The sequence below is a fragment of the Trachurus trachurus genome (assembly GCF_905171665.1).
Source record: "Trachurus trachurus genome assembly, chromosome: 4".
Taxonomy (NCBI): Eukaryota; Metazoa; Chordata; class Actinopteri; order Carangiformes; family Carangidae; genus Trachurus; species Trachurus trachurus.
Window position 1 is genome coordinate 13,528,123 of NC_139898.1, and position 24,241 is coordinate 13,552,363.

General features: G+C 44.7%; 1 protein-coding gene across 1 annotated transcript; it reads right to left on the reverse strand.

Annotated features, from left to right (window-relative positions):
- Positions 1-5,298: 5,298 nt before the first annotated feature.
- zbtb7a (zinc finger and BTB domain containing 7a) lies at positions 5,299-23,914 on the reverse strand. The gene is made up of 4 exons (XM_083970802.1): positions 23,811-23,914; positions 13,897-14,460; positions 11,951-12,843; positions 5,299-9,760 (listed from the first exon to the last, which is right to left on the reverse strand). Exons 2-4 carry the CDS (start codon positions 14,380-14,382, stop codon positions 9,325-9,327), a joined length of 1,815 nt encoding a protein of 604 aa, XP_083826928.1. The 5' UTR covers positions 14,383-14,460; positions 23,811-23,914; the 3' UTR covers positions 5,299-9,324.
- Positions 23,915-24,241: the final 327 nt, after the last annotated feature.

The following is a 24,241-nucleotide window of genomic DNA, read 5'->3' on the forward strand; positions in this document are numbered from 1 at the left end:
GTAAACAGAAACAGTTGCAGATGCACATGCACATGCATACACACATGCGTGCACATTCACATGCACAGACTAAGGGAATAATACCACTAGAGACGCCAGACAACAGCTTCCAGGCATCTCCGAGCACCTGAAGTGCTGCTGTTCCTCTTATCCAATATGTTTTGACTGCAACAATGATGTCTGAACATGGAAAATAACAGCATATCCCACTGTGTTTTTAGATACCTAGCAAACATAACAATTAATGACTTGGAGCCTTGAGACTTCCGGCCAACAGGTTCAACAAGATGGAATAAAACTTCTCATGCTCTAATATATGACACTGAATGGAAATGTGTGGTAGGAAATGTTGAAAAGTAGTTTTAAATCAGACATAAAGCAAAAATACCACTTTTTTTCATACAAATAATCAACATATGAGTGTGACGTGTTGAGAATGACTAGCAGAAATGTATTAGGATGCAGTGATGCTACATACAACATGCACACATGTGTCATGGTGGCATCCCTGAAAGCATACTGCTCAAGGAGTGGGCTTAAGTCGACTTAACTGCTATTAGTGGAGCATTATAAAATGTGTGTGTGTGTGTGTTTGTGCGAGTGTGTGTAGCCAGGGCCTGAGGACTGCAGCAATGTGTGGGCTGTTGGGGTGGGGTTAATGAGCTGTTCTATGACCTCTGTCACCCCACAGGATCGCCTCAGGGAGACAGACTGAGACAAACAAGAAGACAGGGTGACAACAAGCCAGTGGTTGCCGTCTACCGCTGGACTTCTGGGACGAATCAGATTTAAAATAGTACTGGTGGCCTCAGATCGATAGATATATCCACACACACACACACAAGAGGCCATAACCTCTGTGAGTAAATAGCCCTTGGAACCAAACGGGTTCACTTTACTGCTCTCGATGTATTTCAGTCCAAAACACGCAGAGTCTGCACTGTATGTGGTGATGTGTTATTTTCTAATGTATGATTTGAATGAAAGCACAGATGCATGTGCGTCTATGTTGATGCACCAGACAAAATGCAGACATTAAATTAGTCTTTGCTGTCATGGTCATTAAATAGGATGAGCGAGTTAGCAAGAGAAAAAAGAATAAATAGAAGCGCGAGGAAGAGGGGGAGAGAGAGAGAGACAGAGAGAGTGTGTGTGTGTGAGAGAGAGAGAGAGAGAGACACACACACACACACACACACACATTAAAGGTATATGGCAGTGTTTGCTGCATCCTCCAACCATCAAAACAGTGATAACACTGCCACCTTCTGGTTGGTGTAGAGAACTGACTTTGTCCCCAGTGTTGGCCCTATGTACAGCACATGAGAAAGATGGTTCAACACAAAACAAACATGCATGCCAAGATGTTAAATTAGTTGTAATAAGAGACAATTTTATCAACACAAAACTTTGCAACCATTGTTTTTAATAGAAAGATTTTATATTCTTTAAACCAGACAACCAGATGCCAGACACTTTTGGATATATTAAAAAAAAAAGAAGAAGAACAGAACAAAGAAAAATGACACAAAATGGAATTATATGGTTTAGACTGTGTGGATTTAGTGGTCTCATATACAATACAATTTCTTTTCGTCACCAAAAAGTGCAAATTCTCAAAAAAAAAAAAAAAAAAAAAAAAAAAATCACCTATACTCCTCTAACCCCCAACCCACCCCAACCCCCTGCAGCTTCCCACAGATATGGACTGACAGACTGCTATGCTGAGAAAAAATCTTTGTGATGAGAAAGGGATTATTTAAAAAAGTAAATCCACACGGAATCATGTGGGAGAGAAAACGGCTGCTGCACTCTGCTGAAACGCCGGATGATGTTGCACTTTATGGCCAAACTCCGTTCAATTAGTGAATTCACAGCAGGTCAATTCTGCCTTTGGGATGCACTTGTTGTGATACACAGAGTGCGGGAGGGGAGGGGAGGGGAAGTGTGGGGTGGGGGTCCAACATGCATAAAAGTTTGAGCTCACAGAGGGAAGTGGAGCAACAGTTTTCTGGTTCTGGTGACTCTGTGTGCATTTACAATTCAACATCCAGATTGGAGGATTGAGACATACTGTATATGCCGCCATTTTTAAATATACATAAGAAAAAACCTCTTAAGAATCATAATAATCACAGTTACCAATCAATCTATTATAAATAGTAGCCTATTTCTTTCCCACCCAAGTTTAACCATTTACTGAACTAGAGATTTATTGAATATTATTCTTTTCACTCTACTGCAATAATCGTGATTTAACATAGATGTTAAGGCCAATTTTCTTTTCCCCATTCTGATTTGCAAAAGTGCATGATGGCCATTTGTCCATTTCATACATCATTCTTAATCATTTAAGCTCTATATGGATACCAGATCCAGCCTTTAACTGCACAGACAGGGCGTTATTGCAGACAAAGAGATTCTGCAGTGGATACAACACTGCATGTTTAACATTCAGCACAGCTAGCCTTCTCAGAAAGCTTTGCAACTGTTATACAGGTTTCTTTTTCAAGAAAAAGGAGTCTCCCAAAATGAGCTCAAATGACCTTTATCCCAACAAGATCTGAGACAGTAAGCAGAGAGCAGGTAGGGAGAGATCCGTCCTGTATCCCCCTCCTACCATTGTGTGACTATGCAATAAGCTGCATATAACAGGTACGGTGGTAGTATAACAGAGATGTGTTTGTTTGTGTTCATTTGATGTGGCAGCTCAAACCACCTTCAATTCAGATACCAAATATTCAAGTCTTTTTTTTTTTCATTTTCATCATATAATTTTTTGCATTTAAATAATCATTTGCACTGAGAGAACAACAAAAAAAACATTGACAGGAGCAACAAATTAACAACAATAGTGATAACTTTAAAATAAAAGCACACAAAATTCAGGATGGCCTTTCGCAAAGTGCTTTTGTTACAATCGCAGAAGCTGAAAAAAGGCAGTTGGATAGCGGTACACTAGGGGCCTCTTGAACTGTCTGTCCGCATGTCTGTCTGCCACAAAGAAGAGGGACAGTGACGCTACACAGACAGACTAAGAACAGCCAACTGCAAAATGTTGACCATTTCCTCCTGCTGTCTCCAGCTCACATCGTTAACACCTGCCAAAAACTCCAAAGTGGGAATCACAGTATGAAGTTATGGAATGTATCCTAAAACTGGTTTAAGTGACTGAAAACCGAAACTGTGTCTTCCTCCAGACATTATCCAATCCTCTCTCTCTCTCTCTCGCTCTCCTTTCTCTCCTGCTGATTCCCCTGCTGAGGGTGTGTGATCTTTGATCAAAGGCCAGTCGGCAGCAAAGATGTAGACTGTGAGTCCAGAGAGAGGAAGAGCGAGGGGAGAAGAAAGTAAGAGAACATACACCTCCCCGCCTCTGTGCTTTTCCAAACCCATCTCCTTTCAAAAATGTTACAGTCTGACTAATAAGACTGAATCTCCAGTGGCTTCCTTCCCTCCAACAAACAATTCACTGGATCAATATTAGATGGAGAATTATACATTTCACTTTAATAACTTTACAATGAGGGAACTCCTCCTGCTTTCATCTTTCAGGGAACTATTATGTTAAATATTGGTATGAACAACAAAGGCAAAGACAGAGAAATAACTTGGGGGATGATCAGACATAACCACAAACTGAGCAGACATTGAAACCAATGCATAGCAGTGTATTTCCACCTGAGAAGTACTTACATAGAGACAAAAGAGATCAGCAACTTTCTCCTTGTTGCAGCTCAACAGTGTGAAATCTGTGGTGACCTCCTTTGCATTACAATTCTTATCATTTGTGGCCATGCGATTCCTACCAGCTTAAAGGACCAGCACTGAACCATTGCTCAGCAAACAGTCCATCATCTGGGTTTTCCAACCTCATCCCTGAAAACAACATCCAGCCTTCCCCTACCACCCGTATTTAATCCCCCTCCCTGTATGCCAACCTTTGTATCCCCAGAGACTGAGAAAAACTCCAAGTGCAAACTGTCCCCACTTGGCTGAGAGCAGCCAACAGACAGCAGGCTGCCTCTCTGAAGGACCCAGGGCTGTCTGTGCAAGTGCCAGAGCCACGCTGCGCATAGTGCCGTACTGCATATGCTGCGCTCAGCTTGCTGTGCATCAACAGCCTAATGGAAAACACACACACAAAAAAAAATAAAAATCAGGTGTGCAGCAAAATGACGAAGCAAAGCATACAGTCCCCCTTCTGCCGTCACGAATCGCCGTAATAACAGTCACCCCGTCCTGCTTCGGTTGATTATTTACAGTTATTGTTATCATAGTTGTTGGTCGTCTTGTTGTATGGCCTTCTAAGATAGATTCACCAAAAATCTTTGATAACAGCATTGAAGAAAAAAAAAAAAACACATCAAGGTCAATTTTTGAAAACACTTAAACAATGAAGTTCTGAGACTGTCTCAGTGTAGCCTGTGTCTGAGTGACCTTGGTCTGGGGCTGAGGCTCCATAACACCAGCTATGGAGCCATAGAGGCTGATAGAGACGTGGCTCTGATGTAGTGGCTAGTACAGAGACATTATTATGAATTAATTCAAGTAAGGAATAAAACAGCTTCGTGATCAATTTCAGAGCAAATTCAATTGGCTTTTACAATTTGGTCTTAAGATATGGGCAGAAAACAAGAACAGAGTAACAAACCAAAAGGAAAAGGTGAGTCTTGTCAGTCTCTGCCCACTTAAGGCACACTGAGGCTCATGATGTTGCATTGTCCACCTGGTGGGAGTGAGCCTCAGCCCCACACTGCACATTACGGCTGTCTGGAATAATAAAACAATAAGCTTAGTTCTGCTCAGGCACGGCCACAGAGTCCCAGTCTGCTTCAATTAGAGAACATTTAAATTCATTTTTTTTTTTAAATTAAACTGAAATCATCCAATTCAGCAATGATCAAAATAACAGTGTCAAACAATAGGTTTTCATTAGGTCACTGAACATGAAACAAATGTTGATAAAATCCCATCTCTAAATTTAAAGAGAATCGGAATCAGTATCTCTGGCACCTGCACACAGTTCATCTCAGCCATCTGATCAAGACCAACTCAAATGCTCTGAATCTTTTTCGAAAGAAGGCTTTGCTACTTTTTAAGTGCCTAAATGTTTATTTGGAATATTTTTAAGAGCAAATATAATTTGCTGTTTTCACACCAGTTTCCATCAGAAGTTACATCCAGAATCTCTTTTCAAGAGCCTTCGGGTTCAACAGTAAAACTCCATTAATCCAACATTAAATTAGTAGCATAAAATGTCCAATGACTTGAATGCAAGCCATTTTTTCTCCTTTGGTATCTGTTGTTGTTGTTGTTGTTGTTGGACGTCTGTGTATTCTTTAATGTACTGTACATGATTATTTCTATGGAGGGGTTGGATGGACTCTTTATGAGACCATTGAGTATTAACCACACTGCTCTGTGCTCATGGAAACTCGCAGGCCTTTCTGAGGTCTCCTGCCCTTCTCCCATAAGCAGGACAAGGACATTTAACATTAGTGCAAACTTTTGCTCTCTCAGCTAAAGCACCATTTCCAGTGCTATCAGGCTTTATATCCATAACCCCACCCAAGCACCCATTTACCCCACCCTCCTGGCACAGCAACCCAGAACCAAGACCCCCACCCCCACACATACATACGCATACATGCACAAACACACACGCTCAGCCATGTAAAATTGTTAGAAAAAAAACAGCTGTAGCACAACATTATTTTAAGAAACATGAGTGTAGACAGACAGAAAAGAACTATACATCCTTAAACCTCTGATTCTATTGTCCACAAGGATACAAAGAGCGACAGAAAGCAAACTCAAGTAAAGATCTGTATGATTCCACACACCTTTCTGCATATGTATTCAAGAGGAGGGCATATGTGTGTGGCTTTGTCAGGGAGGCCCAGTCTGGATAAATTATAGACATACTTTCAAAACCTCTCGTCCACAGTAGACCAAGATTGAGGGCAAAAAGCTTTGGTTAATCAACAAACAACATAAGACGTTTGGGAAATATTGAGGTCCAGCAAAACATGGCTCACAGGTCTCAACAGGTAAGAATTCTGCCACATCAAGACAAAATGGAAGTAAGGAGTCCACACTCAGTACCACTATACATACAAGATCACAAACCAGGTGGATATACCCATCTCACATTGGTCTGCCTCTAGAAATCAAACTGTGCAATACTAAATCCCATCTTTATCATAGCAGGGAAGCAAAAATAGAAATGTGTACTCTCAAAACCTAGCCAGCCCCTAACAATGACCAACAAGAGTAAACGAAGAGTTTATGCAAATCTGCACCAAGAGAGCTGTGAAGTAAACAAGCAACTGTCCAGTGAGTTGTTTAACAATATGGTAGTTTTGCTTCTGTGGTACCGTGGACCTATTATCACCGTGGTTCCTCAGAGAACATGTGTAGTTATGAGAGTAGCTGGTGAACAGATGGGGTAGACACGAAGTTTGTTTATCCAAGCTTGTCCTGAGACCCTCCAGCCTGCCAGCCAGCAATGCATGCTTGTGCACACAAGAAATGTGCACGCACATGTACACACAAACACACTCGTACGTGCGCACGCACACACACACACACACACACTGCCCTTTCTTCTTCATCTGTCTCCTTTTCTCCTCTTTCTCTTAACATTAAGGCATAAGACAACTCACTAGCTTTCTTTCAACAACAAACTTCAAGTGCAATCAGTTACATGGATCAAATTTGTATTTTTTTAATATCACAATGTCTAAATTGTCTGTATCTGAACCTAGCTTCTTTTTTCCCCCAATGTGGACTCACATGCATGTTTCTGGTTTAATTTTTTTCTTTTCTTTTTGGCAGCATGTCATCAAAACCTGAACAAAACCAGCGAAGGAGCTTCGACTTCACCACCATGGACAGAAGAAAGGAAGGACTGATCTCATTCCCAACTGGTTTGTTTCAAAGTACCCGTTTTGTTGACAAAAGTGCCCTCCTCAGTAACAAAGTGCATTCATAACCTGGCTCTTTACAATTAACATGCAAAAGGGACTTGAAGTTGAACTACAGAAGTACTGTAGAAATCATGGCGGAGGTGGTGGTGGTGGTGGTGATGGGGGCTAAATTATATGCATGTTTTCCTCTTGATTCAAAGGCTCAATGTGCTTCCGCGGAAAATAACATTGGATTTGGAGTACAAAACACAACTTGGATATCTTAAGACTAACAAACCCAGATGTATGGAGTCACTGACAATACTTAAACAGATTTGTCAGCCCTGGTGTTCTCCCCTTCTCTACAGAATACTTGGACTCAATGAGCATGAGTGTGTGTGTGTGTGTGTGTCAGAGACAGAGAAAGTGCATTGGGGCTGGCAGCTCAGGGTGCATGTTTGAACAGGCTGTGGCAGACTCTCACAGTGATGATGTGGCCAGAGGGACCCTGGCTGCCATGCACACACATGCACACAAACACGCGTACATGTAAACACACTCGCACACACTAAACTGCCAGCACCAGGCGTCCTCCCCACAGTAACACCAGACTCTAATATAATAATATCCCCTCCAGGCTGGTTCGGGGGCATTAGAGGACTACAGAGGGAGAGAGAGGGAGAGAAAAGGCCTGATTTGATCCCCTCCTGCCTGGAAACGTGGCTGAGCTGGGGGAGATTATTTTTTGGAATGCAACAGACATTGTGAGATCCCCCTCCCCTTCCCTTGTTCCCCTCCCCCCATCGACCAGCTGCAGCTGCACTCCTATTTGGCCTCCCAACTTCGACAGGTATTTATTGCTCTCTTCATCATACAGGTTGCCTCACGGTTGTGTGGTCCCTCGGGCAAAACGATTGGAATATACATGATACATAAACCTCCTCTCACTCCCTCCTCAACACCAGCCTACTTCCTTTAAATATACCTCTATCGCTCTGTTGGATATCTTTAGTAAAGCTGTGCAAACATAGAAAAAAAAGGTGCTCGTCTATCTCTTCTTCGTACTCTTTGTCACTCTCTCGCTCAGTCTCCCTGCCATTCCTTTAACCTGCGATTGGTTAAATGCTACCCGCGCCTTGTCACACAAGGACAGATTCCGAAAAACTGCACAAAGTTAAGCACATTCATTCAATCAACCTCCTCGTCCTTTGGGCAGGAACTATACATGTCAAGTGTTAAGTTTAGGACAAATGGGTGATTCAATGTTTTTTTTTGTTTCATTAAACATTCATACAGTTTTTTTCGTTCACCCACAAGTTTCACTCCGTGAGAAATATGACATCAAGCCTAAGAGGAAAAAACCCGATTGGTAAGTACACCTCAGCATTAAGAGGGGACCAATGTCATATCACCACCTGCTGTATATACATGTATACAATTATAAAGTGTCAAGTACCCGAAGCAGTCAACAAAAAGAAACAACAACAAAAAATTTAAGACAAAATCATAAGGGAAACAGAAATGCTGAAATTGCAGAGTCGTGAGGGATAAGAGGCAATGTAGTAAAGCCAACACATACATTGACAATGGTAGTGCTTTAAAAACACAAACCCTCCGCCCCTCTTTTTCCCTAGTCCTGCAATTGACGAGCCCCCATTAAAGTGGATTTGACTCAACATGAATTTGTTTTTTCAATAAGACAAACCATAGATTCTTAAAATGCATTTTATAGAGTAAGTAACACTTCAATCAAACCCTTGTCTGAATCTTTCTGGAACATTTAGTGAGAAAAAAACTGTTGCATCAAAATTGTGGTGTGTTTTCCTTGCATATGCCATATTGTGGCAATGTTGTTTCTATGGTAACTGTACATTTCAGACCTGCAAAAGAATAGAAAAAGAGTTGTTTTCACTGGGAGGATTTGTCCTCGCTTCACCCGTACAGCAGCCAGAAGGTGCTTGACAGACACCTTGCTTAGAGCTTGAAGGCTGTGAGGACAAAACCAATAAAAATCTAAATCAACTGCATAGTTGCTCAGAGTTTCTTTGTATCTATCATACATTTGCCCAAGCACATATGCCAATGTATAAAACCCCTAATATTATAAAGAAAGAAATGGCCCAGAAAGTGGACGTCATGGGTGTATGATTTGAAGCGTTCTTTGCTCTTTAACAGATAAACCGACTCAAGTGCCTGCAAGTCAATCTGTTTCCTAAAGTAAAAGGAGAAAGAAATATAAAGATTAGATTTTTGTGACACCCTGATTTGGTTTATAGAGGAATAGTTAGTTGTTTCATTTTTTTTTTTTTAAAGTTTGCCTTTGCGTGTTTCTTCTCCTCTGTTCACTGGCCTGTCTCACAGGCAGTGCAGAGTGACTATGGTGTCCAGCAGTGTCCTTTTTGCCCCTGCAGTCTCAGGGCCCTGCCTCCCCTGCCAACTCCTGCAGCTGAGGACTGTGTGCATGGGCTCCAGCACCCGCTCCCATCTCGGCTGCTGAGGTTGCCTCAGAACGCCGCCGCCCCCTGATGGTACGAGGAACAGGGCCTGTGTCGGGGCTGGGGGTCAGCAGGCCCAAGGGGGGTTCAAGGAGCCCTGGCTCTCGCACCCGGGGCTTTCGACCTCGCCGAGAGGGGATACCGTTGCAGCCGTCCTTCTTGAGGTGGCGGTGAAGGTGATCCGAGCGCACAAAAGTCTTAAAGCAGCTTGAGCACTGATAGGGACGCAGGCCGGTGTGTACACGCATGTGGTTCTTCAGGTCGTAGTTATGAGCAAAGGCAGCTCCACATTGCGTACACAGGTAAGGCTTCTCTCCTGTATGCTTCCGCATATGAACCTTGAGCTTGTCCTGCCTGGGAGGGAGAAAAATAAACAAGATCTGAATCAGAATCAATACACAGAGTGAAAAATTCAAATGAAAAAGAGAATTGACTCACACCCACTTGAACGTATACATTGCAGACTTCAGGTTTTCTTTTCAGTGTCACTTACTAATCAGGCTATGTAATATCATGGACAAAATACACAATTAACTCAATATATGTTTACTTCTCACATGTACCAGTGGCCCGCTTAATAAACTTTGGATGGCTTTAGTTTCTGTTTAAGAGCCATCGTTTGGATCTCATCCAATAGATTTATTCTGAGTGCAGCCATACCAACTAAGGAGAAGCCATAAACTTTACATCTTTATCTGTGTAACTGCACACAAGAGCACAAGTGTGGACTGACAAGAAAGCTCAATGTTCATCGTGTCACTCAGTATTTTTATGATTTCTGTTAACTTTTCTTTGAGGACACCATAATAACAGACATATTCCCAAAAAAAATGCTAGTTTATTGTCACTAGAAAATTAAGATTTAAGTGTCCTGCGCAGAAGAACAATTCCAAAATCATTTTGAAAACTTGACATTTATTGTTGAGTAAAGCTGAAATATAGATGAGGCTGTAAAACGTAATCAATTTTGTGGCCTAGGTTTATGCCCATAAGCTATATTTTAATTTAATTTTGTATAAGAGTAGGTGTCACTTCTACACAAATCAGTTTGAAAAACTTAGTTTTCAATAATTTGAGTTTTACAACAATTACTCTCTGGTCAGCATAAGACCAAAGTATGACTTGACTCTAAATCTAACGTCATCATATTACATCCTGGAACAATTTTTACTTTGTGCTGATACACCGCCCACTAAACTTTATCAGCCTGCCTTAGCCTTTATCTGACTCTTGTCCCTCCGTCCCTCCCTCCCTCCTTCACTCCCTCCTTCCCCCCTCTTGCCCTTACTATCTCTCTAGCTCCCAAGCTCTTAAATCGTCTAACCCTTCTACATCCAGGGCAGAGGGCTTCTAAATAAACAAGTCTAGTTACGACAACTCCATTTGAACACACACAAAGACATACACTTGCCATCTAAGTAGATGAGCTGTCATACAAGCAAACAAATAAACCCACTGCAGCCCTAATACGTCTGTACAAACTCTGCCCCAAATATAAAAATGAAAACAAAGAAATGCACATGTATATAAATACAGGTGAGGAGAAACAGACACATGAAAACACACAAACACGCACACACTGGCTGAAGCCGTGGAACAAAGTGGCATACTGACAGAGGTGAATTATTTAAAGGACAGGAGTGATTTATTACCGTGCGAGGCACACTCTTAACCCTGATCAAACAGGATTAAGATTACAATACCCCCTTCCCACTGCCGGTCGAATTTAGCTAGAAGGCAAGTTCAGATTGGTCTTCCTTACCTGCCATGCCAGCAGAGTTTCTAGGTATTTCTAGCCCACTGCATCTATTTCCAGCACCAGTCCACTGATTAATTAATTAAAGGAATGATTTCAAGGAAAATGCAGGACTCCTAAATACAGGAAAACCATGTGCACTCAACTCCCCTGCTGTGGACTAGCCATATTTATCCGAGCGGCACATGGCAGATTTCATTAGAGAGGTAAAGGAGTGACAGAGAGGAGGGTGGGGGGGTGGGGGTGGGGGGTGTAACTACCCTGCCGTGGGCAATAATCAACATAACCAGAGATCAAAAGTTCAAATTACTGCATTGGAGCACATAGAGCACCATTCAGGACCTGTGATCCCCCTCTGTATCAGAGCACAGCACTTTATAGCAGCCCTCCACAAGATAACACTGCCATGGCACGGCCTTCTTTTATAGGACCCCTATGCTAAAATTCCAGGACTTTGCTATGAAGGTTGTCATAATAAAACCATGGTTTTATAACCATCTAACCCCTCTCTCTGAGCCGGAATACTCTATATGACATTTTGATTAGCATTTGGCTACAATGACATTGTGAAAAACCTTGTGAGGACGCAGTCAGCCCATGAACAAGATAAACATTTAGATTCACAAACTGCTGCCTTCTTAATGCAAAGCTAAGGTGGTTAGTGCTAATACTCCTCCTGCTCCTGGCTTTGTGGTGTTTCCCCATTGCTGGGTGGTTTGTCCACAGTGCCAAGTCCAAGACTATTAGTACATGTGACATGGGGTAGTCACTTCATTAATTGGGCTTACCTGGTAAAGCGCACTTTGCAGATGGCGCATTCATAGGGTTTCTCTCCCGTGTGCGTTCGGATGTGGCGGGGTAGCTTGCCGGCTCCTTGAATGACCTTGGAGCATATGGGGCACTTCTGGAAGGCCTTGGAGCGCATCTTCCTCTCTCCTCCACTTCCTCCTCCTCCTCCTCCACCCCCACTGCCTCTCTCTCCAGCAACCCTTTCCCCTCTAACTCTGTCTTGGCCTGTGCTGCCCCGTGATAACCAGAGCTGTGGCACTCCCTGTGTCATAGCAGCAGAAGCTGTATCCTCGTGCTGCGTGCTGTTAAAATAATTCAAGTAAAATTCCATGTCTGGGTCGTCCCCATCTCCCTGTTCCTCCCCGGTCGTCGAGTGCTCCTTTTGCCTCCCGATGGAGTCCATCATCTGCTGCAGAAGGGCACTGGCTGAACCCCTCTCCCTCACCATCACCTCCCTACCTGCGTCCTCCATTTCTGTCTCCTGCTGCCTAGACTCAGGGGGGAGGTAGAAGTGCCCGTTTTGGGATGGTGGGTAATAAGCCGACCCCAGGCCTGCTCCGTTCCCCTGCATTGCCTCCCCGTCCTCCTCTTCCTCTTCATCCTCATCCTCTTCCTCCGGCTCCTGAGTCGGGGCCTGGGCCAAGGCGAGGGCCAAGGGGGAGTAGTACTCACCGGGGCCACCAGGAGCCCCATTGCTGGGGCCGTTGCCGTGGTTAAAGTGCAGGTGTGTAGGCAGGTCCCTGAGCTCTGGCGTGCTGCAGCTGCTGCTCCAGGGCGCCCCTCTCTGGAAGTACTCCAGGTACTCCCGGGCCCGAACCCGGTTCCCCTGCTCCTTGCCCCCTCTGCCCTTTCCCTCCTCATCTTCATCTTCATCTCTTCGCTCATTGCCCGCCTAGGTGGTGAACAAAGAGAGTGTGTGAAACAGAAAGTTAAAGTCCATGTAAGTTTGTGCAGGGGGAAAAGAGACAGCAATAGAAGAGGACAGAAGGAAATCACAGAAAAAAGCACATCAGAAAATCAAATTCTCTCAATTACGTCAGTTAAGGGGAAAGCTGACTAGGAGGACCTACATTTACAACTATCAGTGGGGGCAGATTGCTGTCTGGGTATCCTGGATGCATACCCAGGGATCCAGTGTGCTCTTGGGTAAATGCATGTGCAATGAGAAATGAAAACTAATTAGCAAAACACACTGCTACTGCTGTGTGTATAAAAAACAGTACAGCAGCACAAAACCACATATGCATGTTTTCACTGACAAATTTACCAACTCTTAAGTGTCAAAGTCTTAATAGGTTGTTGAGTGAACTTGTGCTAAAATATAGGGCCACAAACTGCCGTGTTACCGGTTGGGACTCTTTGACATTAGAGCCTGTGAGGGGTTTTTAACATGTCCTGTAGGATGTGACCATGACACTGAAACACGGCTGTAATTTATCACATGATGTAGAAAAAAAAACGTATTCAGACACAGCATATCACAGCTAGACTTGATCGTGTTGAAGTGTAGCTGCGATATGCTGTGTCTGTGGTCTGTGAAAGAGCATGCTGTCCTTCCACACACGCTATTGGCTCGGAATGAGTAAGTGCTGAACTAACCCCAAGGCTGTGGGCGTGTGTTTGGCATAGTGAGAGAGACTGATAAAGGCCATGATGTAAGCTTGACTATGCTGACTATTTAATGAAGGGGATGGGGTATGATGACCGGACGCATCATTCCCTAAGTGGCCAAACCAGGAGAACTAGATTTGAAAAAAGTTATTCCAGTTCCACAGCACTTGAACTTTACTGTACATAAGATGGTCTTTGTTTAGCTATAAATTAATTATACACTTAAAATTGGTTGCTTATGGTGTCACTAACTCATAAAGGCAGAGCAGATCAAATCTGAAGTCGAAGCTTAAATTCAACTGTAACACATTTAAGTTCAATAATGATCTTGTACCGGCGGGGAGAGCACTTTGGTGTCCAGCAGATGTGTACAGACGTCCTGGACAGGTGAGATTTCCAGGAGGTGTGCAGCGGCAAGGATGTCAGCCACGCTGCTGTGACTGACTGTCAATGTGGCTGTGTAGGCAAAGTCCAGCAACGCTCCCAGAGCCTCTGCTGCCACAAAGTCGATGTTGTAGATGTTCTGTTGGTCAGCAGCGGCCCCTGATGTGAAGAGCTTGTGGAAGTATGAGCTGCAGGACGCCAGGACGGAGCGGTGAGCTGGGAATTCCCTGTCCTGAGTAACCAGGAGCACATCGCACAGCAGGCCGCTGAGCCGCTGCTTGTTCAGGCTGCCCAGGATGTCTGCGCTGTGCTCAGGGAAAGGGATCCCCACGGGGCCTTCCTCTGCTTCTCCTGCCCCTCCTCTTCCTCCTCCACCCCCACTGCTTGCTGTCCCCCTGAGCCGCCTTCCTCCCCTCCCACCGGCTCCTGACGACATCTTCCACCAGCCTGCCGCCGAGCCGCCTAGCACAGCCCCCACCCGTGTATCCGTCCTGCCGTCTGTCCGTCTGCCTGTCTGAGGGGGAAAAGAGACAAAGATGAAAATAAAAGATCAGTTGTGACAGTAACGCGAGTATAGAAAGAGAGTGGAATAGTGATCAATTCATTCACCACAGTGTGCAGAGTGCATAGTTGAAACTTAAAATCTTAAAGGTCCAGTGTGTAATATTTGTCCAGGTTTATTGGCAAAATCTGAATATACTACCTACGCAAATATTTGTATAAGTGTATAATCGCTATAAAATCAAATTTGTTTGGTTTTCGTAGCCTTATAATTATGTTTGAGAACACGTTTCACGAGTTTCGCGTTCATAAATACACCAACGAAGAAGAAGGAGGAGGAAACAGCAGACATATCATAAAATGGTTTAGATCTTCACCTCATCGTTCCATGCTCCTGAAATACTCCCAGTCATCCCAGTTGTGGTAAACACTAACTTTTCCAGAGTCTCCAAATGAAATGATTCACTCTAACAAGTCATCTTTATTCATTAAAATCTTGGCAATGCAAAAACTTGTCTACGGATTTTTCACACCAATTTGTTAAAGTTAATAAAGTCATTTTGTGCTCCATGAGTGCCTGATCTGAGCTCCAAAGAGAATGCTTTACATTTGCCACATGTGTTGAACGCTTGATAAATCTGTTTTGAAAGCAGTAGCTCGTATTAGGAGCCAAAAAATGGCAGCCAAAACTACCAACTCAAACATTTCACTCCTTGTCACGGGACCCAGAAGCCCTGAGAGTCTAAAGTAACACAACACACCACTTAACATTTGTAATTGATTTTAAAGCAAATTTACTGACACGTTTATAAATTTACTACAAAATCGAACAACAGCACAGGAGTGACAACGTGTAATAATTTTGTTTCTGATGGCAGTGAATGAAGAGTGACATTTGGCCAGGCTTGTTGCCAGCTCAAACACAACGAGTGGGTGAATTCCATCATGAAGATATGCACTATATCTGTGTGTGTGCAGTGATGGTGGCTGAGTGCAGGTTTTGTGGTGAATTCGCCAACTATCCACGGTTGTGTGCATCACACAAGGAACCATGTAAGAGGTCGTGGAGGACAGATAGGCAGAGGGCAGTGGGGATCAGAGTGCATGCTGGGAGATGGGCTGTGCAGCTTGTGTCAGTTGAGAGTTAGGGAGGAGAGAGGGGAGGGTGGGGGGAGGGGGGGGGGTGCAAGAGCAGACCCTGTGGAAGAACTCCACGGGAGGAGGAAGAGGACACGCAACAAGCAGCGAGGGAACAGTATTAAAAAGGGAGGTTGTCAATCCGGTCTGAGCTGGTTACCCCACCCTGTACTGTGTGCCAAGTTTCAGGGAAGGCTGTCCCCTCGCTCACGTGTGGGGGGAGATTAAAATGATCGACTGAAGCCTGCACAGTCGGAGGGGGGTTTCAGCAGAACAAGCCATCCTCGATTTCTCTATTAACACACTCACACACAAGCTACCGGGACCAAATACTGTCGCATCACACAGCCATCGATAACACATGAAACATGCACAGAAACACACATATAGGACATTCGCCCACTCCACCACTCCACCCCCCCCCCCCCCACCCTCCCTCTCCATCTGCCAGGGAGACCCAGCAGGGGGTGAGGTTAAGGGAGAGGGGGAGGGCAGGGCAAGGGGTTGCAGATATGTACAGTGTGTTGTGCTCAACACGAGCAAAGCATTCAAATGACACTCCTGCAGACCTGCCCTCCTGGTATGTTCGCGCACTACCCCCCACTAACAAACCTGCCTAACCTGGCTGCCTCTTTTCTGTCCTACGAGTTTACCTGTGTTCACCTTTCCTTTTCTCTCCCCTGTAGAAAGCAACACCTATCTTCCTCCACACCTTGAGATCTGGTAACATGTCAGGGTTACAGTAGGTAAAGCCTTTTAAAAGCGCTCTGCGGCGAAGCAGGCAGGAGGGAACGGCAGGCAGACGTTTGCTCCGACTTGTCGTGATCTTCTAAACTGGTTAATAATTGTTTTAGTTTATGTAAAGCTTTTTCATAAAGAAATCACTCAAATAAAAGTTTGTACATTCAGACACATTGCTTGATGAATTGCAAAAACACCTCCACTGCATCTTACGTCTCCCATAACTCAATTCAGTTTTGATGGGCAGCTGAGCTGACCACAGAGTCACTACAACCACCGTCTTTCACAAAGCTCTGATGAAAACGGACTGTCGGACATGGCATGAGCAAATTTTATTATCCAACCCCTCATCTGAATATGCTGAGAGAGGGCAGGGCAAAGACAAAGAGATATGGCACAGGAAAGGGAGAGGGAGAGAGAGAGTGTGGAGTGCAGTGGAGATGTATGAAAGAGCAAGGGAAAGGGCAAACACACGGCTACAGGTCATGTCCTTCACAGGTGGAAATAGATCTCGGTGAGCCCATCCAGACCCAAGCCAACCTGCTTTCTTGCGAACAGACACACAGCACCTGCATTATAGACCGGGCAATGCTGCAAGCTTGTGCGGTGTGCGTTATCCCCGGGACATACACAGCTGACCCTGGGTCACGGCTTTGTGGGTAAAGACGCTGAGCTGAGAGGAGATAAAACACGCACACACACACAAACTTGATTCGGTGCCAACGAAGCATGGAGGGACTACTCTACATGCAGGAGCCACCTGTCCCCAAATAACTTGCAAAGAGTACTAAGAAAGAGGAAACACAGCGCAACAAACCTGATCCTGACACCTCCTCATGGCTTGAAACATTCCTTATCACTAATTCATGCCTGTGGGTGACAAGGCCCGCAGCCCAGCACAAAGCAGCGCGGCAGCTGTCTGTGTCCCTGGCGTTCCTCTTCCATGGAAGGGCCTTCTTTCAATGCCCAGCCTGCAAGCACCAGGGCCTGCTTTGCAAGTCAAACAACCGCTTTAACGCAGGACCTACCCATCCCATCTCCGCCCTCATCACCTCCATCTCATACGTAACCTCGCTTCTACCCCCCTCCTGGATATCTACGCACGGCGAGAGCAGATATCAAAGTTACGTTTCAGGGACAACACAACCAACAGCAGTCTACTCTTCAGCCTCGCCGTTTCTTCTGTTAACTATGCTGCGTGTGTGTTCTTAATATCTATGCCAAGACAGTCACACCCAATAAGCTTGTCATTCAGAGTCAAACACGTTGACAACAGGCTGTGGTTTCTGTTAGTAAAAGTACTATTTTCTCTGATACGTATCATCTACGGAAGGACTGCAAATTTCCACTCTCAAAGTATCTCTGTCTTTGCCTGACACATACCAGTCATTCCTAAATACAAAGGAACAAACTGTTAACCCTGTGCAACCTCAGATGTTTCTTAGATAGACATGAAAATAAATTGCTTACCGGCACTTTTTACAAACTGTAAACAACCACATTTTGCAGGTTCTGACAAACTCAAGGTAAGGATAAAGTGAAGAGCATAACTATCAAATAAGACTAAACTAGCCTATCAAAAAAGTAATATCAGCTATTCCAGTCTAAACTCCCATTGTGGGGAGCCTTTTGGTGGGACTGAACTTTAAAGACAGCGAGTACCTTCCCTTTGGTCTCCTATTCAAAATGTTCAGTTGCTGGTTTCCTGAGCGTGCAAAAAAGTGATTGGTTCACAAAAATAACGCATAATTCAAAACTACTGAGCAACCAAACTTTAAGAGTGAGCAATGAGAGCAAATATAACTAAATCATTGATCCCTTGAACCATAAATGGTAATGGAGCACAGATGGGCCACCTTTTAGTACTGAAATACAGAGCAGTTGTTAATTTTTTTTATCACAAACACCTTGTGAAGTGTTATTAGCTTATTGCCTTTACAAGAGAACAATTCTATCAAGTTCCTCCCAATTTTAATCAGGGAAGGTTTTATATATGCAGTAGCTTACTCGCTATCAGAGTATTAAACCACCACAAAGGTTTGTATAAGATCAGAGAGCAAAAAAAAAACAACTGCAGCAAAAAACAACTGCAATTTTTGATATTTGACGCATGTGGTTGGCCCTTTTCTCTTGTCTGTGCTTCTCTGACTTTCTTTTCTTTCTATCATCTCTCTTTTTCCTATCTTGTCCTCATTTCAGTCTCTATCTCAACTGGCCTCTAAGACAACAAGCCTGCCTAGCCCGCCCTGCGGCAAGGGAATCACTTTCCTTAGGCCAGGAGGGTTCAAGGTTGGACCAAGAGGATATTCCAAGATAATCGGAATGGGGAGGGGGTGGCAGTTCCTAGGACAAGTGGATTTTGAATAAGTGCCACGGCCAAGTGACTCACTGCTGCCATAGTGAAAGGAAACCTGATTTGTCATATTAGGAGCGAAGCAGGAAGAGGGCAAGTGACTGATAAAACTGAAGTTGTAAGGGCTGGTCTAAGCCTGGCAGTTTTCACTAGAAACTAACCAGGAAGTGCTGCCAAAACACAGACACAAAGCCAGTCAAAAGGTAGTGGGCGAGGCAGGGCGTTAAACCTACAAGCTCACTCATAACTCCAGAGTGCATGGTGGCCTAAGAATCCGGCTCAGATGTCAATGATAAACTCTCAGATCTCATTCAGTTACCTGGTGTAACCTGCTTCAATAATAAGAGGAAAGGTGACCGCCCATAAGTTGGGCAAAGTTTAAAGTGAGGAAGCTGGCAGGGGGTTTTATGATGTCCATATAAAGGTATGATTTTCTGCTGCCCAGCAGTTAAGAACCAGGAAATGTGAAAGTGTAGCCAGCTACTCCTATAAGTAAAGTGCCCAGAGAAAAGGCAACATTGACATTCAATCGTGTACAACAGCTGTGAATTACTCATCATGTAAAACTTACACCTCTTAAATTGTTTTTGACACATTTAAAGAAACATGGTGATTAAATACTGAAGTTATTTGTTGAGTTTGTAGTTTATGTTGTATTAGACTGCACTCTTTAATATTTGCCGCTTCATATGTGTGAGGTAGACAAACATCATAATTATAATATGATAGAGAGAGTCTGATCTCACAAGTACACCACAAAATTCACAAAAGAGTTGAGACAGCACACAGACAACTGCAACAGTAGCCTCAACAAAAACGGATCACTGATGATTTTGACTGTACGTGAATTTATTTGACCTAGTATTGAATTTTATGGGTGTTTGTTTATTCTGATCACTGCAGAAAACAACAATATGGTGACATATCCATTCATTCGTTCATAATGTTAGTTCTTCAGGAGATAAAAGAGTATTGAAACAACATTAACCACAACAACTACAATAATTTACAGCACTACTATGTACATTTGTCTTTTGGTGGGTATTTCAGTGTAAAGTCATGAGCTTCATAACACATGTTTCGGGACAGTAGCCCTTCTCAAGCTGCAGTGTAATAAAACCACATCCACCGCCTGAGTTCCTTTTAGCTTGAGTAACATGCTCTGACAGTACCATGCTGCCAACCAGGAAGTATAACGACACCTATCACATGGCCTGAGAAACAGCAGTACAACCCCAACGCGGCGGCGGCGTCCAGCAGAAACTAAGCTGGCCAGTTGGTCGGTCCGCAGGCCCGACGTGTCCTGGCTGCGTGACTCTGTGCATGCGCAGCCCAACAGGGAAAGAGGACTTCCTGTGAGTCTGTGGCAGGCGTGTAACAGAACCCGCTCTGTTATCAGATGACCAGCTCTCTGCTTGCTTGCTCTCTCTGTCCCTACTGTCTGACCCTCTCTCTTCCTCTCATCTGTCGCTCTCATCTCATCATTGCTCCATCTCTGTCTCAGACTCTGTGCTGCACAGTACCCACCACACCACCCACTTCCCCTTTCCACTGCTGAGGAGGCAAAGCAGCGCGGACCCACCCACCCTCCTGTGTCTCGCCATCCTATAATGCAACCCACCCATCGTCTCTTCTGTTTCATCCCGAACCAATTCGCTAAATCAACATGCAGACAGTGTCATATTGGTCACATATCCCCCTCCTGATCAGCTCGCCTCTCTGCTTAATTAAAAGAAGCCTCTGGTTTCTGTAAAGTCCTTACAGTCAATGTAACAATACATTTTACAGCCGACATAAAACTACCCCTTCATGTGATTCATGTTTTTACAGTATATTAAAAATCTAAGAACCCTCACAAATCACCGAACGTCATCATCTCACTCCAAATGTGTGAAAATTCAAGTCTAGCTTTACCCCCACCCTGAAAAACATCCCAGCCTCTTACTCTCCCACTTTAATTTGATCAGGTTGTGTTGGCCTCTCCATAATAAATGTCCCAGAAGAGAACAGAAGAAGCCCCTTTACTCCCCCTAGACTTCAGCACAACAACAGAAAAACAACAGAGAGGGGTCTGTCTGTCTGCCTAGTCAGGCTGGGAGCTGTGGTATACTGAGCAGCTGACCAGGAGAACCAAACATTAGGGGGAAGTGAAGCTGCATTCGCCGAGGAAGAGGCCGATTCAAGTATTTAAACAGTACATAAATATGATACACATAACACATAAACATGAAGAAACAGAAGAGCAGCATAGAAACTATTCAGTTTCCCACTGTATTGGCCACAATACATAATTTCACCACATCAAAAACAACTTTGCTCAAGCATAATGACTGTTACATGTAGTATATTGTATGCAGCCAACATTTAACTCTAAAATAAAGCCTCAAACTGCCACGGCGACATCACGCAACCTGTCTTCTCAGTCTGTCTGAACCTGCTAGTTTCAGGCCATAGTGGTGTAGGCACAAACATACAGGAATATCAAACTGTATTCAGCCTCACCGCCAAATTGATGGGTGGTGTCTTGGACCTGCCCACAGCCACTGAAGTCCCCTGCAATTCCCCTTGAGTCTATTGTTGGTAACACAGACGCACAAGCACACACTCACACACAAAAACACATATGGCGTCCTAGTTTAACCTCTTGCTGGAATTTACTTGAACTCACCATATTTTCCTCCATACTTCTACCTAGCTAAGTGTCACAGAAGTCAACACCAGGACAATATTTACTATAACTAATATTTTCCGAGACATTCAACTCAATAAAAAAATGTCATCAACGCTGCTTAGTGCCGCCTTCCAAGAAGCATTCCACACACTTTCCCAGCACTTGGGCGTCTTCATGTACTGTGCTCTTCTTGTACCCTCTCCATGCCCACACATTTAAAAAAACGGGTTCAACAAGTATGGAAAGCCAAAAATTATGCATCTGGTTATCGGGCAAGGCAGTTAGGGTTCCTGTGAAGTCTTTAAACCGCGGGCCACAAGCAAGCAGGACATGACAGGCGAGATTAGAATCTGCTCTTAACAAGATGCTTGGGGAGGGGGGGTAGGGGGGGTAGCGGGGGTAGCGGGCTCAGAGAAAAAGATGACATGAGATTGACCAGTGTGACTAGCAGAGGAAAACTGAAATCAATCAGCAAGCACACAGGTTCTCCAGCATAGCACAGAGCTTGAGTTATATCTCAATATTGCATAGACATTGCTTAGGCAGCTTAACCAAACAGTGAAATCCAGCTGTCTCAAGATGTGTTGCATAGCTAACCCATTAGCAAGAACGGACGTCACTTACTGTGGTTTTTTCAAATAAACTATTACTCAACATGCTACCTGTACTGTCAGATATCAGCATGGTTGCTGTGCCCCGGCCTAGAAAACATTCGTTGCGGTGGTTTTTGTGGAATTACTTCATCAACACCCTAAAGAAGCAGCAATACAGGATGTGCAACTGTCTTCATCTTCCACTCCACTAATAATAGCAGCAGCAGTGCCATTTAATCACAGTAGTAGATGAAAGCATAAAAGAATGCTGTTCCTTAATAGGATGAAAACAATACTGATGCACAATGCCAATAGTTAGAAAGTTAGCCTGATGCGAATACAAACTTGAAGACAACAACTATTTCTCAGAGCAGTGTCCTGTGCGGCACCTTACACTCAGCACTGACCTATTTGCCATTCCCTCCTTTATCTGCAAGTGGGTCAAGAACTCTGAACTCCATCGAGCCCCATCTCTCTCATTCTCCTTCACACACATACACACAACATGTTATGGTATTTAATTCCTCTTCTCGCCCCTCTTCTTCTTTCAGTCACAGTCCAAACACATAGAGTGCGCATGTGTATGTGTGTGTGGATGTTTTTGGCATGCTTACCAAATAGGCAGAAAATGTTTCCTGGGCCCTATCTGCCTCCCCTGCCTGTCAGCCAGCTCTGCTGCCTACGTCTCTGGGCAGGGCTAGAGCTTTAACAGACAGGAAACTTGCGAGTGGCCCTAGTCATACAGGCAAGCCCTTGCCTGATCCCACACAAACAGACACCTACCTCCCCCCCACCCTCCCCCACCATCCCTCCACTCTCCCCACCACCACCACCCCCCTCTATTTTCAGCCCACAACTCTGCTCTGCATCCCCTGCTCTCATTGGCTCAGCTGCTGCTCACTCACCACACCTCCTCGTCGGGATAGGCTGGCGGCTGTTCCCTTTCCTGGATGGCCAAGGGCAAGGCACTCTGGGATATAGAGTCCTGAAACCCCATTTGACCTGCTTTGCAGTCCCTGCTGTGGACTACGAGTCCCAGCTCTTGCTGCCCTCACCACCCCCACTATCTCCAAGCCTGCTCTAACGTAAGCACTCAGGGCTGAATTATACACTACAGTATGTTGCTAGCAGGCTGCCAGGTATTAAAGTACAGACCAGCCATCAAACAGGGCCGAGCTTCGTATGAAGAAAAAAAAACCAAAAAGCATTTCAGTCTCAACTGTCACGGCGTTAAGCAAACATCAGAGGTGGATTGTTTCATCAGCTCGCACTCAAGTGACATTTCAGACACACTTAAAACTCCTGACCTAAATTATGAGTTATTCCTATTCCAAACAGTCCAATGCAACTACAACATGCCCTGCGCACACAGCACCCAACTTGCCCCGCGCTGAGCAATTCAATCGCCACTGTCCCGAAAAGTAAAGTTGTTGCGATTGCCTGTACCTTGTCCAGTAGAATTATTTTTGGTTCCTCCTTCCCCTCGTTGAGTACCCCCCACCCTCTCTCAAGAGCCCCCATCCCCCCCCCCCCTCCTCCTCCTCCTCTCCTCCTCTAAGTGCTTCCACCTGCCTGAAAAGTTAATGCCTTGAACACATCCTATAAACTTTATCTCAAGATTCCCCAGAGGTAAAGAGCAGTACAGAGGAAGTACTTTAGGAGGATTAAAAAAAAAGAAAAAAGAGGAACCTTGACTGGGGACTACTGCTGCGACCCACCTCTCCTCTCCGGCCAACCCCCCCACCCTGCTCTCCTTTCTGTCCCCCTCCCTCATTCCTCCCTCTCTCCTCTCCTCCTCTGCCCTGCTCCCCTCTGGTCGACAGGCCCAGGGCAGACAGCGGGGGGATGGCAGGGTGCCTTTAGCTCACCTGCGATGGCCGTGGTGGTGCTTATTGTGGGTTAGCTCAGCCCTCTCCTCTCCTCCTCTCCGGAGCTCTCTCTCTCTCCCTCTCACTGTTGTGCAGCTTAAAGCCCCGTATGCGCTAACCAAGCAGCAGCAGATCAACTCAATTCCCTTCCTGGTTTCTGGAGGGCAAAGAGGTCCCTCCCTTTCTCTCTCTCTCTCTCTCTCACTCACTCTCTCTCCCTCTCTCTTAAAGAAACAGCATTCCCCCTCTGTCGCTCCCTCCTCCCTCTGTGAAACAAAAGTAAAGTGGAAATTTCTTTGCGCTCAAAAGTGGACAGTTGTCAAAGTCATAAACTCAATCAGAGATGACACAAATCATTAACCCATGCCTTCCCACTCTGTGGTTTAGCCATGAATGGCGGCCAGTGTTTCTCTCTCTGGGCGCTCAAATGT

What these genes read in the sequence shown, in the direction of transcription:
- zbtb7a (XM_083970802.1), bottom strand. Translation starts at nt 14,382, where the DNA reads ATGTCGTCAGGAGCCGGTGGGAGGGGAGGAAGGCGGCTCAGGGGGACA. An exon ending in CCAAAGTGCTCTCCCCGCCG is followed by an intron (nt 12,844 to 13,896) that starts GTACAAGATCAT and finishes TTCACCACCTAG; the next exon opens with GCGGGCAATGAGCGAAGAGA. An exon ending in TGCAAAGTGCGCTTTACCAG is followed by an intron (nt 9,761 to 11,950) that starts GTAAGCCCAATT and finishes TCTCCCTCCCAG; the next exon opens with GCAGGACAAGCTCAAGGTTC.